Here is a 16456-nt window from a genome sequence, read left to right as displayed (position 1 = left end):
CCTGCTGAGGTGGGTGGCGTGCACTGGAGCAACACGTCCTGACTGCCCTCGGGATGCCCACGAGGCGCTGCCTCAGGTCACCCCTCCACGCCTGCTGCATGCTCCGTCTGGAGCACCCATGGGCAGCCACACCCGTCTGGCTCAGCCCACTGCTACCAGCATGGACCTGTGTTGGAGGGGTGATGCTGGGTGGAGGGAGGGGCATCTCAGCAGACAGGATTTTTCCCCACATATTTGGAATTGTCCCTCTCTGTGGAGTTTGAGGTCCCAGACAAGGATGGACTCCAGTCTTGGGGCCTGAATTATATGGCCGTCTTTCCTGGAGGGAGTCAGGCCGGGGGCTGCCCTCCCTTGAGAGAGGAAGGCTTTCCTTGGAAGATGAACATGTGGATGTGGGGTCATACCTCAGGTGACCTCCACCCCAGTGGGTGGCTCAGCGGTCTCCCAGGCACCTCACTGGGGCGGCAGAGCCCATGCGCGGGGGGCCCCGTCCTAGGAGCCAGGCCTGGCGCCTGTGCGTGATGCCCACATCGGGGGTCCCCTGGTCACTCTGCCTTGTGCTTGCCCCTCCCCCGTTCCCAGCTCCGTGCTGCAGGGTTGGCAGGGAGGGGGCCGGTGCTCTGCCCAGGGGTGTCCTGACCCGCCCGGCTCGCAGCCCTGGGGTGGGGGAAGAGGGCTGTTACCTCCCTGATCTCTTTGATCTTGGAGCCGCCTTTGCCAATCAGGGACCCGCACTGGCTAGCAGGGACCACCAGCCTCAGCGTCACTGGAGGCTTGCTGGTGGCCGGACTGTTGCTCATGGAGTTGATGATGTCCTGGGGAGGAAGAGGCACACACACCACTGTGAGGCTTGCCATGGGCTGGGGGAGGGGGCGGGCCGGGCTGGTTGCAGGGCCTGCGAGGCTGGGCCCGGCTCGGGTGACGAGGAGAGGGAGGCCTGTCCCAGCGCCACTGTGCTGCTGTGCGGTGGGCATGGGCCCAAGAGTGCCCAGGCTCAGACTCTGACCTCCGACCTTCAGGCCTGGTGGGGCAGAAGGGGCCTGGACAGAAGGTGATACATTTGACAGAAAGGTTGACTCCCCAGCTTGGTCATCCTCTCAGTAAAGACATCAAATAACTCTAAGCGATGTCGAAAACATCAGAAACACATAAACATCTTAAGGTTTAACTCACTGGCAGACGGACACAGAAGTGCACAGACACATAAAGGTGTGTTGGTTCCCACGTCTGGGCTCCTTTTGCCCACATCTGAGCCAGGTTGCCCACCCCAGGGGTCAGCCGCTGTGGACAGGGCTGAGGCCCCATGCAGCTGCCTCACTGCCAGGCGCCAGGCCTTCCCTGAGGGCTTGTGCTCTGGGGGCCAGGCCCAAGGAAACCCTCGGTGAGGGAGGTGAACCTCGCGGAGGAGGGGTGCTGGCCTGTTAGCAGGTGGACTGGTGGGGAGGTCCCGGGGGAGGCAGAAGAAATGAGAGGTCCCCTCGCCCAGAGCAGGGGTCCCCAGGCACCCCTTACCTCTTCAAACTTGTAGGCGATCATGGCAAAGGCCTTGAAGATGGCGTCCGTGGGGCCCGTGATGGTCACGATTCTCTCTGGGCAGTTTCCCTCCGAGATGTTGATTCTCGCCCCACTCTGGGAGGAAGGCAAGCAAACCTCAGAAACTGGATTCAAGCTACTGGGCCGGCAGCGGGCTGGGTCCTTGGGCCTACTGACCACCAGAGATGCCCGCAGGCTGGTGGCACCCGAACCTCAGCACTGATGACCAGTCCTATCCTGATGAGCAGGCTGTGACCTGGCCGTGACCCAGGAGGATGCCTGAACCACCAGCGAGCATACTGGGGGCTCCCCATGGTCGCCCCTCACTCTCGTCCCTGGTGTATGGGGCTTCTGATGGGTCCAGGCCTTGTGGGGCTGGGTGCAGAGCTGCTAGGAGGCCCAGTCTACTCCTTCCCACCCACCCAGGAATGGCGCTGGGCTCAGGGGGGCCCACTCACCTCCTCACGCATCTTCTTCACGGTCTCTCCTTTCTGGAACAGAGGTTCAGACAAGGGAGGGGGTCACTTGGGCTTCTGCCACAGGCCCGGGAGGCCGGACACCCCAGCACTTGAAGCCAGACTCGGTGCCGGCACAGGTGACCCCCCAAACCCTCCCTGCACCCTTGTCCAGGGCCCAGGCCGCAGGCTGGGTGGGCCTGGCCCTGTGGACCTGACGCGGCTCCACGCCTGACCTGGGCACCTGCTCCATCCGGCAGGTCTGCACCCTCCTCCATCCTCACCACAGGCAAAGTGGGGACTAGGCCCACGGGCAACCCCTCAAAAAAGAGCAGCTTGTGAAAAAGAGCCTGACTCTGGGCTCTGGGGCCACCCCCACCGTTCAGGGACCATGTGGGACAGGGAGCCTTAGACGGCTGCAGGACTCGGGGAGGGGGTCCTGGACTGCCTGCCCACAAGCATGGGCTTCCACACCAGTGCTTGCTCTCCCTGGGAGCATTTCTGTGTGAACGGACTCACTACACCCAGGCTGGAGATGGGACACTGCTCCCAGGAATGATGTGGGGACTCGTATGGGTGAAACTTGGGTAGAAGGACTGGTGCCAGAGCCCTGGGGAATGGGGTGGCCTCAGCGGAGGGCTCCTGGCACCTGCAGGGCCAGAGAACAGGAGGTGCTGGGACAGCCTCGGGGGTGCAGCCTGAAGGCAGGGGGCAGGATTCTGGAGGGACCCACTCTGCACGCATGGCACACAGGTGTGCACCCACCCCCAGCACGGGCACTCTGGGCCTCACTTCCCCCTGAGACCCCAAGAGAGGCAGAGTTCACTCAATAATTACCTTTCCGATAATGCTGCCAACTTCCTGTAGGAAAGGAAGCACAGAGAGGTGATGTCAGAACAGAGGGAGCAGAACGCCTGTGACTGGCGCGGGAGGCTGCCCGCTGGCCGGGACACGCGCGGCAGGCAGGGGAGGCCGGACGGCCAGGAGGTGGCAGGGCAGCGGGCTGCCCTGCCTCTGACAGACAGACAGAGAGAATGGCAGGCTGCCTTCTAGACAAACATATTGGCAGGCATCACTTGTGCATTTAGGCCTCAAGGGAGCCTGCAAGAAGCAGGTGAAGGTAAAATCTCCCTCGATGACCTTGTGATGTAAAAATTTACTGCTATTGCTATTTGACCTTTTTTAAAAAGGTAAAACATTGCAAGGGGCTTCCCAGGTGGCTCAGTGGTAAAAAAAAAAAAAAAAACCCGCCTGCCAATGCAGGAGCTGCAAGAGATGAGGGTTTGAACCCTGAATCGGGAAGGTCCCCTGGAGAAGGAAATGGCTAGCCACTCCATTTGCCTGGAGAATTCTTGCTTGGAGAGTCCCATGGACAGAGGAGCCTGGCGGGCTATGGTCCATAGGGTTGCTGCTGCTGCTAAGTCACTTCAGTCGTGTCTGACCCTGTGCGACCCCATAGACGGCAGCCCACCAAGCTCCCCCTCCTTGGGATTCTCCAGGCAAGAACACTGGAGTGGGTTGCCATTTCCTTCTCCAATGCATGGAAGTGAAAAATGAAAAGTGAAGTCGCTCAGTCGTGTCTGACTCTTAGCGACCCCATGGACTGAAGCCTACCAGGCTCCTCCATCCATGGGATTTTCCAGGCAAGAGTACTGGAGTGGGGTGCCATTGCCTTCTCCGTGGTCCATAGGGTTGCAAAGAGTCAAATACAATTGAGCGACTGAGCACGCGCATACATGCGCAGACACACACACACAGAGAACACCGAAAGATGTCTGAACACACTGCCATGGTTTTAAAGCCTGGGGCTCATGATGGTTCAGACATGCTCACCACCAGGATTGCCCATCATGGCACCTCCTTACCCAGGACAAACCCTCGGGTCCCGTTGGGCAGCCCTGCCCAGGGACGCAGGGCCCACTGGCTTTTAGCTGCAGAGAGCAGCCTCCACAATTAAACTCATCTTCGGTTGTTCCAGTGAAGCACTCAGCAATGACAATGTCCTGGGGCAGACGCTGGGAGGGTCTGTGCTGTGGGGCCACGGTGCGGGCTGTGTGCAGCAGGGGCAGCCAGACTCTGGGTGGGGGCTCCCTTGGTGGTCAGGGTACCTCATCTCCCAGGGTAGGGTTGGATGCTCGCTGTGCCAGCTGCTGCTGGAAGTGGGGTGTATAAGTGACCACAGATTGCCCTCTGTGGTACACACCCAGCCTCTGACAACCTTAACCAAATGTCACCCCACCCCGGGAGTGGGCAGGTGGTCACACTTCCTTCACCACAGAAAGGGGGGTGCCAGGTGTGAGCTCCAGCTTCCACAGAGCTAGGGAGAGCAGGGCCTCGGGCATGAGGCCAGAGCCTCTGGGGCCCCAGGTTCCTCCTGCTGCCCACACGGTCGGACCACGGAGCCAGGATGAGTCTGCGCTGCTGGACTGGAGTAGGGGGTGTCAGCTCAGGGGCCCAGCACAGAGATAAACATGGAAAGCAGTAGTGTGTAAATGTGCACAGACACACATGCATATACACAAACACACCTTCTCCAGCTCTGCCTGGGACCCACAGAAGCCCGAGAGCCATGGACACCCCCATGCGCCCATACCTGGGCTTCTAAGGCCACCCCATCAGCCTCACTCAGGGGAATCGGGGTCTTTGGGCCAATTCCAGAAGCAGCAGAAAAGAAGGATGAGCGATAGCGGTGTTCTACGCCAGAGGTGATGCTGTCAGAATGGTGCGACTCCCATGGCCAAGTCAGGGGCAACATGAGCATAGAGCCAGTGATGGTAGGACAGGGACAGTGTGGGGGTGACAGGAGCAAACAGTGAACCCCACGTCCAGGAGCTGTGAGTGAAGTGAGGGGGCACACTGGCAGTCATGCAGCACCTAACCGGCCGCCAGCAAGGACCCCTGATGACCATGGAGGCAGGGAGATGTCCGCAGGCATGCCCACCAAGTGACGCCCTGAAATCTGGGCTGATAGGATGGCTTCTGGGTCACTTCTGCCAACAGCGAGGAAACAGCAGAAAAAGCCAACAAGAGGTAGTGAGGGGCATTGTTTCTACAAAAGAGCTGGATGGGAATGCGAAGGCAAAAGCCACAGGGAGTGTGGGGAGTGCTGAATGAAGGGAAGCCCTGGGGTGACAGGCGGCAGGCACAAGTGGGGTGGTGTCAGTCAGCATCCTGTCCTGGAGGAGAGTGCCCTGGCGTAGAGAACACACACGAGGCGGCAGGGCTGGGGCAGCAGCGCGGCTCAGGTGTGAGAGGCTCCAGGAGGACAGAAGTGGGACGGCGATGCACTGGCTGTGCAAGCTCGCGATCACTTGGAATTGTAAGAAGCCTGGTTTGGAACCGAGCCCCTGCGGGGGCAGCCTCCACCTCCCCAGGCCCATACCTTCCCATGCATCAGCAGGCGGATGGTCAGCGTCACGTTCAGGCCACCTTCCGAGACTTTGGACTCCATCTTTCTTCCAAAATGCAGCTGGGGGTGGTGGCTCAAGGTGCCGGGGACGCCGTGAGGAAGGACAGATGGGGCCCAGATGGTGTCACCTGGTGAGGGAGGGCTCACGTTAGGGGCCGGGTCTGCGCCACCGGGCCAGGTTGAGGCTGGGCTACGGCCGCCTGCACCGTTGCGGGTGAAAGGCGGGGCTCTGAGCAGACGGATCCAGGGCACCCAGCCACACGAGGGAGGGAAGGGCACCCCGGGACTTGAGCTGTGGGCCCTGCAGGGGCTGCAGGCACATGGCAGGGAGACAGGTCCCAGGGAAAGGCCGCCAGGGATTGACCCAGCCTGCCTGCTGACTAATGCAGGGCCCTGGGCCTCAGTGTCGCCTCTGTGATGAGGGACCATGAGTGGCTGGAGGGGAAGGGGTGACCCCGTCAGCCTGGGGACCTCCATGTGTGGGGGCTATCTGTTCTGTTGCCACCTTGACTCTACCCATTGCCCAATACACCAGGGCCAGAACACTCCCTTCAGCCTTAAGAAACTTGGAGACCATAGATCCATGTCCCTGTAGGTCTAGAGTTGAGACTCCTTAGTTGTCCTAATTTCTAAAGTGGATTCGTCTCCACTAACCAAACTGAAATGTCTGAGTGCCCCCACTATACCAAGTTTTCAGAAAATGCCTTACATCCGGTATCACGGTCTGCTTACTGTACGCTTCCTGCAGAGCCTTGGGTCAGCACCTCACCCTCCAGGCAACATTCAGGCTCCGGTATAAGATTGCAGACAAGGCGCGGTCACAGACAGGGGAGCTGAAGGATGGGGACAGCGCACGGGGTGTGCAGGGAACTCGGCTGATGGAACCCGGCCTGACTGCTGTGGACAGAGCTGAGCACCTCCCCCCCAGGCAAGGTGGGCACTGAGTCCAGGTCCGGGGGACAGGCCACCTCCCGCAGGATGTGGAGCGGCCACAGGAGACCAGTGATGAGGACTGGACGGAGGTCAGGGAGGCAAGGGCAGAATCGGGTGGTCAGTGTCGGGAGGGGACTTGCGGAACAAAGGGATGAGAGGTGATGCTACCGGTGGGGACAGGTCAGGAGGGGCCGGGTGCTGCGGCCTTTTGGGAGCGCCATCAGGCGTCTCTGTGCCTGTGTCTGTGGGGTGCACGGGTGGCGGCTGGCACAGAGGGAGGGCTTCGGCCAAGCAGCAGATACAGGGTTCTGACCGCAGAGCACCACTTGGTGGACAGAAGGCGGGGGAAGGCCAGGCGGGGGGACCATGCCGGATGACTGGCCCAGGGCTGGGCCCCAGGGGTTCCACAAAAAGTCCAGGAGAGGACCAGGAGGAGCCTTGCTCACCAGAGAGGTGGGCAGAGCTGCCAGGTGATGGAGGACAAGTCCCCTTCGCTGGGGGACATGCCGCCCGCCCGCCCATAGGAGCAGAGGTCCTGAGACAGCTGGTGCATGGTGATGTAACATGTCAGCGTGTAAACACATCACCTTCACACACTCATGTGCTCTGTCTTAACTGACCAGTACGGAAGCCACCGACCACTCAGGGTTACTGACACTGAAATAAAAACCTCACTGGCCATGTCTGAGCAGCCAGCCTCACGTGCTGATGTGTCCGAGGGTGGGGAGGGCGCTCCATCTCTGCAGAGCTCTGGATGGGGCAGGCAGCGGGGCAGGGGTAAGAAGGACCCAGAAAGGAGGGGATGGTCTCGTTCAGAGGACCACAGTGGTGCCAAATATACCTACTCCCCACCAGGCGGACACCCCACAGCAACCCCACACAGTCTCCCCGAGATTGGGGTGTGCACACAGGCACCCACAAACCAGCACAGGCCGGCCAGGTGGGCACCCACAAACAAGCAGAGGGCAATCAGGTAGGCACCCAGGCACCCACAAACCAGCACAGGGCGGCCAGGCACCCACAAACCAGCAAGGGCGGCCAGGCACCCACAAACCAGCAAGGGCGGCCAGGCCAGCAACGTGCCTCCGCCTCCTGTGTAATTAGAATCACCTCCTCTGGGGGCGGACAGCAGGGCCCTGGGGCCATCTGTTACGTAAATGTTCCAGCGACGGAGGAGAAAGTGGGTCAGCGAGTGCCAGGGGTGCTCCAGGCTGCGGGCTGTCAACCGCCATCTATCACACGCGCCAGTGAGTGCCAGCCTGCCTCACGTGCCAGAAGCGGGCGTCCCAGGCCTCGCCTCCATGGACTGCCGCAGACAGGAGCAGCCCCGGGAGCCGATAAGGCCACCGGGGGCACCCTCAATCCTGAAGAGCCAGCCCTGTGCCACAGGGAAGGCAGGACTCTCTATCCTCAGGCTGCCCTGCCAGGCTTGGGACGCCTCCCACCTGAGGCCACCCCACGTGCCAGCCTTGCTTCTGCCCCTGTGACTGCCAGGGGTGCTTGGCGAGAAGCAGCAGCCACACCCCTAGGGGCCCAGCCTGATGCCTGGGTCATCAGAGAGCCCTCCCTGTGCTGGGCGCTCAGAAACCAGTAGATCCTGGCAAGGACCCCTCCTTCCATCCTCCCCACGCTGGGGATTTAATGCATTTTATTCCATTTGATACGAGGAAGAGAAGAAGCAGATATGGCCCCCATCAGACCTGGCAGGGCCCTCTTCTCACCGCCTCCCTGGAAGCCTGTCCAGCAGTGGTCTAAATGCTACTTTGTGCTGACACCATCCACGACACCTGAGTCCAGGTCTCACCCTGCACCCCCGCCCAGGGCACCTGATTTCTGCCGGACACCCTCATCCCGCCTCTCGTCTTCAAGTTCTGCTCGGGCCTGAGACTGGGCACATGGCGGCAGGGTCCCATTTGCTCCTCTTTTCTAGTGTCCTTGCGTATGCGCTCAGTTGTGTCTGACTCTGCAACTATATGGATGGTAGCCCACCAGGCTCCTCCGTCAATGGGATTTTCCAGGCAAGAAGACTGGAGTGGGTTGCCATTTCCTCCTCCAGGGGATCTTCCTGACCCAGGGATCGAACCCACGTCTCCTGCATCTCCTGCATTGGCAGGCGGATTCTTCACCACTGAGCCACCTGGGAAGCCCCTTCTAGTATCTTTAGAAAGAAGGTAATGGAATGGACTTAAAGTCTTACTTTTTGCCTAAATGTTTATTTCTATAAGCTGCTCTCTATGTATGGCTTTAGCTGCATCCCCCAAATTTTTATATTTGTGCTTTTTGTCCACTCAGGGAAACAAACTTTCAAATTTCTCTTATGATTTCTTTTTTCGATTCATGGGATATTTTGAAATGTGTTACTGAATTTTCAAATATTTGGAGATTTTCTAGATAGTGTTCTTCTATTGATTTCGAATTTAATTCCTTTATGGTTGGAGAGTATATCTTGTAATACTTGAGATATTTAAGTTTATCAAGGACTTGCTTATGGACCAGAATGTGGTCTATCTCTGGTCTGTGTGCCTGGGTGGGCTGTTCCACATAAAAGCCAGAATGACTGCAACGCTCTTCTGTCCATCGCTGAACAGGGATCTTGACCTGGGTGGAGTGTTCCACAGACTCAACCAGAGCAAGGATGGCTGCAATGCTCTTCTGTCCATTGCTGAGCAGGAATTTTGACCTGCAGGGGGTGTAACACAGACTCGACCAGAGCAAGGATGGCTGTGACGTTCTTCTGTCCATTGTTGAGCAGGGATCTTGGCATCTCTGACTGTGAGCGTGGATTCATCGATTTCTCCTGCAGTTCTAGCATTTTTTTTGCTTCGTGTATTTTAAGCTCCATCATTAGCATTGTAACCTTTAGTACTGTTATGTTCTGTGGATGAAGTGACTCCTGGATCATGACGAAAGATCCTCCTTTATCTATGGTAATATTCTTGACTCCAAAATTTACTTTGTTATTAACACAGACACCTGACCTTACTAATCACTAGTGTGATTAGCAGGGAGTCTCTTCTTCCATCTCTAATTTTTCATTTGTGTCTTTATATTCAAAGTGCGTTTCTTGTGGGCACCATATAGTTGGTCCTTATTTTTTATTTTTTAATGATGTGCCTTTTAACTGGGGCTGTTGAGACTGTTCGCGTGACTGTTGCTGTGGGGGACTTTAGTCTATCACCCCATCATCTGTCCTTTGTTCCCTGTGTCTACTTTTCCTCTGCCATGTTTTGGATTAATGGCACACACGGTATGATTCCACCTCATCTCCTTTGTTCTCTTACCAGTCACCACTCTGGGTCCTTTCATCCAGGGGGTGGCTTCAGGGCTTGTGCACAGACGCCGGACCTGACTCAGTCCGTGGGCTGCGGCCTCGCCTCCAGACAGGCACAGGATGACCAGCGGCACGGTGCCTGCCTCTCTCGGCCTCTGCACTGTTACTGCCACATGTCTGTGTTATAGATCCCACAGACTTTGTTTTTAAGTGCAAGCAGTCAACTCCCTTTTAAAGGGATTTGGATAATAATAAAAGTGTCTCTCACGCTCACCTGTGTGGCCCCGCTATCGTTTTCCTTCTGCCGTATGAATCTCCCCGTGTATCTGGTCGGGCAGGTCTGCTGGGGATGTGTTCTCAGCTCTGGAGCATCTGGGCAGCTTTACGCCGCCGTCTCTGGAAGCCTGTCTCGTCTGGCACAGTATCCCAGGCGGACAGGGCTCCCTGCCGCCCCACCTGCACTGTGTCCGAGGGGAGGGGTCTGTCGCAGTCTCCCCTTTGTCCTTTGAAAGGAAAGCCCTCCTCTCGAGCATATTTAAAGGCGCTTCTCTTCATCACTGGTTTTGATTATGAGGTGCTTTGTGTTTTGGGTTCTTGCAGCCTCACTGAACTTCTTGGATCTGTGGTCTTAGAATTTCCATCAAATTGGGAAAACTGCAGCTGAGTTTTGCAAGCATATTCTCTGCCCTGGCCGGTGCAGGCCCCTGGCAGGCATGCCGGGCTGCGCACTCCCCTGGCCCCTAGGCTCACCTCCGAGGCTCTGCTCCTGCCTCGGACTCACTTGCCTGCCGCCCTGCACGCCCCCAGAACATCCAGTGCACATGTCATCTCAGGGCTGCTGTGTCACCTCCAGAAACGCAGCCTGGGTGCTCTTCCCTGCCCCCCACGTCTCCACCGGCCACACTCGACTTCCTGACACAGGCTGCAGTCACAGGGACAACGTCAGTGCCCGTGCCTGGGTTGTGTAACTGTCGTCCTTTCTGGGTTGAGGGCTGGGCAGGGAAGGTCACCCTGATGCATATGACGGTGATGAGAGCGCTGGCCGTGTGGTCACAGGGTGAGTACCCAGAGGCGCCCGGTCACTTCCAGGGGCAGCACAGCCCACACCCTGCCAGCCAGGGTGAAGGAGACCCCAGTGCTGCCTTGGATGAGCCTGAGGTCTGACTCTGTCTCCAAACCATGTGAGTCCTCCCAACCATGGACGTGGACCCTCAGCGTGGCCAGGGCGCCTCCTCAGCTCAGTCCCAACTGTGGGGGTCCAGATCGACCCCTACCCAGTGCTCAGGAGACACAAATCCACTCTGACCGCTTTGCTTTGCTCCTCTGCTCGGGGACATGTGTCACCTTGCCCCCTGACGCAAAGCCTGAGCCAGACTTAAGGAAAGGCTGGCCCCAGGGACAAGGCTGACTGGCGATGGGAACCCGCTGCATGTCTCCCCCAACCAGATCTCACGTTGGCTCCGGCCCCTCCAGTGCAGAAAGCCTGTGGCGCCCAGCACAGCCCCCAGCACCCCCGTCAGGTCACCCAGCACGGGGCAGGGACATTCCACGTCTGTGGCGTCTGAGGGAGGGCTCAGGCTGCCCTGCTGTGGGCCCTGCACCCAGGTCACTGGGGGGCTCCGTCCGCCTGTGAGAGCTCCCCTGGTCTTTCTTGATGCCAGGCTGGGAGAACTGGGGGGAGGGTGGTGCAGGTTTCCTGGGACTGCGATCCCGTGCCCACAGGACATCTCACGCACTCATGTGTCCTTCCCTCGAGGATGCCGGGGCCAAAGCTGGGTGTGTGCCCAGGGCCAAGGAGCGCATCCAGCAGCCATTTCCAAGTCCTGTGTTTGCATTGTGGGGGTCCCCAGTGCTGACTGCCTCCCAGAGCAGGGTTTGGGGGCTGGGGGAGAGGCTGAGGGGACCCTGGGTGGGCAGATGCAGCCCCACTTTCACCCACGGCTGGTCCAGACTGCTGAGTCTGTCTGAGAGAAAGGCCGCCTGAGGCTGAGGAGCCCGCTGAGCCCCGCACATCCCCACACTCAGGACTGGGTGGGTCAGGGCAGAGTGCAGAGTCCCGACGGTTTCCAAGCGGACCCCAGGCTTTTGTGTGACTGGACTCCTCTCCTGGAGGAGCACGGGCTGTCTGTGCTGCTATCCCTGGGGAGCCGGAGGCTTGCAGCTGACCAGTACGCTCCTCTCTACCCTCCGCTGGCCCCGGCTGCTCCGCGGAGCTTTCCAGCCTGCACTCCCCCACCCCGACTGCTCCATGTCCAAGGAAGAAGCAGGCCAGAGGGGTACATTCAGGAAGCGAGCACCTAAGGGCCACTCAACACTGGAACTTCGTCATCATCAAAGTACTGTTCTGTTCACATGTGTAAAATGCATTCACTTACATTTCACTTAAAACTCTGGTGGTTTTCAGAAGTCAGCGTCATGGGGTGGGTGGCTCTGGGTAAATGACTGAAGCTGCATTTAGGAGGCCAGCAGGAGGGTGAAGTTACACGTGATGCCACACAGCTGGTCACCGCAGAGGATGATCCTGCCACTGAGCAGCCACCCCCAATGGGAAGGCACCCGAGAAAGCCTGCTGATGGCCCCTCCAGGGACACCCACCCAGTGGAGCCACACGGCCCACCCCACTGTTGCCTCTCCCTGCCGGGAGTACGTCACGCCTCTGGGTATGACAGAGGACGTGTCGTTAAAGGCCAGCGCCCGGACCAGTGCCAGCTGCTCTCGCCCCTGCTCTTTCCTCCAGGAACGCATACATGCAAGATGCAGACTGAAATTCGCCTTGTAGGAAACTGGTAATTAATAACTTTGTTAATTCAACACATATGCCCTGGCCATGACTAAGCTCCAGGCATTGTGCTGTCCTAAAAAGAGGAGCAAACAGGGAGGAAGGGCCTGTCAGGAAGCCCTTATGGTGACACAGGAACCAGAGCAACTGGAGGAGGGCTGGGCCCACAAGCACGGCTCCCCCAACGTGGGGCCCCCTGAGAGGCAGACCCCGGTCAGCATGAGACCCTGGGCAGCAACTGGGGGCTGGGCGCGCTCCCGGGGAAGCGCTGAGAAGGACTGTCGCCCGGAATCCCAGAATGCCCCCAGGGCAGCGGCCACACAGGACGTCCCATCCCAGGAAGGCGGTGGAGCCCTGAGGTTCACGTCTAGGAAAGGAGATCCCCCCACCGGCATCCCAGGGCTACCTGCTGGCCCAGGGCTCAGCTGGCCTCCTGTGGCGACAGAGCACCTACGCTAACAGGGCGTCTGTGGTGGCAGAACAAGGAGGCGTCGGCACTGAGCAAGGTGTGTGTACCGCCCCTCGGGGCCTGACTCAAGACACCCAGGTGGTTCCAGAGGCTGCAGTTATGCTTCTCCAGACTCCTCTCGAGCAAAATCATGTTCGGGAGCCACTGGTCCCAATTCCCACCCAACTCTTCCCTCCTTCCATCTGCCAGGAATTATGGGAGGTTGCCGGCAATAGGAACCAGCTAGCCACAGAACCCAGGGCCTGCTCTTTGTGAAAGAAATCACCCGGGGCAGTGAGCTGGGAGTCAGGTGGTGGGTGGTGGGTGAGGAGGTGGAGGCAATGCCTCCTTCCATGAGCAGAACCTATTAGTTATACACATACAACGCAACCTAGGCAACCACTGAAGAGCTGCAAAGGGGATACTCAAGAACTCTATCAATAAATCAAAATGGAATCATTAAAAATGTTGGGTTACCCACAGGAAGGCAGGAGATAAGGAAACAGAGAAACAAACAGGGAGAACAAACAGAAAACAAAAAATGAAATCATTAACTTAAGTTCTAACCTCTCAATAATTACATTAAATGTAAATAGTCTAAATTTACCAATAAAGAAAACAGAATGGCAGAGTGGACTAAGAAAAATGACTCAATCATATGCTGTCGATAAAAAATTGATTCACTTCAGTTACCAAGATGTAAGCAGACTGAAAATAAACTCATGGGAAAAGATGTGTCGTACAACCACTAATCAAAGGAAAGTGGGAGTGGCTATATTAGTATCAGATAAAACTGGCTTCAGAGCAATGAAAATTACCAAAGATGGAGAGAGGCACTATATAATGATGAGTCAGTCCATGAAGAAGCAATAGCAAGCAGTCCTAATAGCATATGAATCAAACACTAGGACAGTAAAACATGTGAAGCACAAACTGACAGAACTGAAAGGAAAAATATAGAAATTCACAGTTACAGATGAAGAGTTCAGCACCATCTCAACAACTGAAAGAACAGCTAGGTAGAAAATCAGAACGGACACAAAACTTACAACACCATCTATCAACCGGACCTAGTCAACATTCACAGCACGTCTGGGACCAGCAGAGCACACAGAACATATACCAATGCAGACCACACCCTTGGCCATAAAACAAACTTCAGCAAATTTAAAAGAATCGAAATCATACGGTATGTTCTCAGATCACAAAGGAATAAAACTAGAAATCAATCACAGAAATAACAGAAAAATCTCCAAGCACATGAAAACTAAAACAACACCCATTTAAGCAATCCTTGAGTCAAAGAGGCAGTCTCAAGGAGTATAAAAACATGCCTCATGCATCCAACCGGGGTCAAAAAAAAAAAAAATGTCGACCTGAATGTATCGTGTGTGTGTGTGTGTGTGTGTGTGTGTTAGTCACTCAGTTGTGTCTGACTCTTTGCAACCTTGTGGATTGTAGCCCACCAGGCTCCTCTCTCCATGGAATTCTCTAGGCAAGAATACTGGAGTGGACAGCCATTCCCTTCTCCAGGGGATCTTCCTGACCTAGGGATTGAACCCGGGTCTCCTGCATTGCAGGCAGATTCTTTACTGTCTGAACTATCAGGGAAGCCTGTATCATGTATGCCTAAATAAAATACATATACCTGAAAAAATACAATATACCAAAATTTGTAAAACACAAAGCAGTGCCTAGAGGGAAATTTATGGCACAAAATACATATCAGAAAAAAATAAAAAGTCTTAATAATCTAAGCTCTCATTTTAAGAATCTAGAATAAGAACAAAATAAATTCAAGTAAACAGAAGGAAGGAAGGAATACAGAAATAGTTAAAATTGGAAACAGGAAAACTAAAGAAAATGAATAGAATAAAGAGCTGATTCTTTTAAAAGGTTAATAAAACGGACAAACTCCTAGGATGACTGAGGAAAAAAGAAGACAAGACAGAACACCATTATAAGGAGTGGAACAGAAGCTATAGCTAAGAACCTCGCATACATCAAAGGGCTAACAAAGGAGCACTCAGAACAAGGCCACACAAACAAACTGACTCAGGTTAACTGGCTTGCTCTTTGAGAAAGACAGACTGGCGCAACTCACCTAACATGAAACAGATAATCTGAATAGCCCTACCTAGCAGTTGAGGAAATTGGTTTCATAATCTTGAAAGTCTCCTGAAAGAAATCTCCAAATTCAGAGCATTTCACTGGAGATTCTACCAATGGTTTCAAGTAGAGTTAATAGCAGTTCTACAGAATCTACTTCAGAAAACAGAAGAGAAGAGAAACATTTCCCAATCCACTTGATGAAGCTAGCATGAGCCTGGTACAAAAATCAGTACAAAAGATGGTACAAGGGACAGTACAAAAGGAGAAAACTGCCCTCAAATACACTGGTGTAAAAATCCTATAAAGACAGTGGTAAACAGAATTCATCAACGCACAGAAAGAAATATACACTATGCCCATTCTTCCAGTGACTCAAGGCTGGTACTGTATTCAAAAATCAACTTATGAAATCAATCATATCAACAAACTAGAGAAGAAATATCATTTGATCATATGCAGAAAGGCACTTGACAATATTCAACACCCACTCGTGATAAAGAACTCTCAGTAAAAAATACAGGAATAGAAGGGAACTTCCTCAACTCAATAAACAGCATCTCCGAAGACCTGTGTCCAACTTCACACTTGGGGTTGAATCCTGTCACTTAGAACAGGGCACGGATGTCTCCTCTCCTCTCCCCACTGTGACTTACACAGTCTAAGGGGTTCAGCCAGCGCCGCAAGGCAGGAAAGGTGATGAGAGGAACCTGATTAGAAGGAAAAAAAATAAAGCCGTTCCGATGCCTGGTGGCTCAGATGGTAAAGAATCAGCCTGCAAATGCGGGAGACCTGGATTCAATCCCTGGGTGGGGAAGATCCCCTGGAGAAGGGAATGGCAACCCACTTCAGTATTCTTGCCTGGAGAATTCCATGGACAGAGGAGCCTGGAGGGCTATAGTCCATTGTGTCGCAAAAGAGTTAGACACAGCTGAGCAACTAACTCACCTACACACACACACACACACACACACACACACACACTTAGGTATTAATCTAGCAAAACATGTGTAGGACTTATATGCTAAGAACTACAAAATGCTGATGAAAGAAATTAAAGATCTAAATGCATGGAGACACAGAATGTGTTTACAGATCACAAGACTCATCACAGTAAAGATGTCAGTTCTCTCTGAGCTGACATATGACTTTAACATAATTCCTATTAAAACTCCAGCAAGAATTTCATAGATACAGACAAGCCATTGTAAAATTTATATGAAAAGGCAAAGGAGCTAGGATAGTTAAAACAATTCTGACAAAGGAAAATAAAGTAGAAAGAGTCAGTTTCCCCAACAGCTGCCATGATCAAAGCTGTGGTATCGGCAGAGGGAATCAACGGAGTAGGCAGAGAGCACAGAATCCAGAAACAGGCCCACACGGATATGCCCGGCTGATGTCTAACGGAGATGTGAATGCAGTTTGATGAAGGAAAGACAGCTCTTCAACATGCAGGGCTGGAGCAACTGAACACTGGAGGCAAAAATGGACTCCGACCTAGAAGTCATCCCTTGAGTAA

The 16456-nt window shown here is 55.0% G+C and overlaps 1 protein-coding gene across 15 annotated transcripts in view; it reads right to left on the bottom strand.

Annotated features, from left to right (window-relative positions):
• Positions 1 to 16456, bottom strand: part of PCBP3 (poly(rC) binding protein 3) — a 220894-nt gene that overhangs the window by 21964 nt on the left and 182474 nt on the right. For all 15 annotated transcript variants that reach the window (XM_043474624.1, XM_043474618.1, XM_043474619.1 and 12 more), the window contains 5 exons: positions 5371 to 5525; positions 2826 to 2849; positions 1992 to 2024; positions 1513 to 1629; positions 684 to 815 (listed from right to left, as the gene is read on the bottom strand). In XM_043474624.1, coding sequence (XP_043330559.1) covers positions 684 to 815; positions 1513 to 1629; positions 1992 to 2024; positions 2826 to 2849; positions 5371 to 5525 — 461 coding nt within the window. The remainder of the gene's footprint in view (positions 1 to 683; positions 816 to 1512; positions 1630 to 1991; positions 2025 to 2825; positions 2850 to 5370; positions 5526 to 16456) is intronic.

Source organism: Cervus canadensis, chromosome 7, assembly GCF_019320065.1.
Source record: "Cervus canadensis isolate Bull #8, Minnesota chromosome 7, ASM1932006v1, whole genome shotgun sequence".
NCBI lineage: Eukaryota > Metazoa > Chordata > Mammalia > Artiodactyla > Cervidae > Cervus > Cervus canadensis.
The sequence above is the reverse complement of the archived record's forward strand: the minus strand, read 5'-3'. Positions and strand labels throughout refer to the sequence as shown.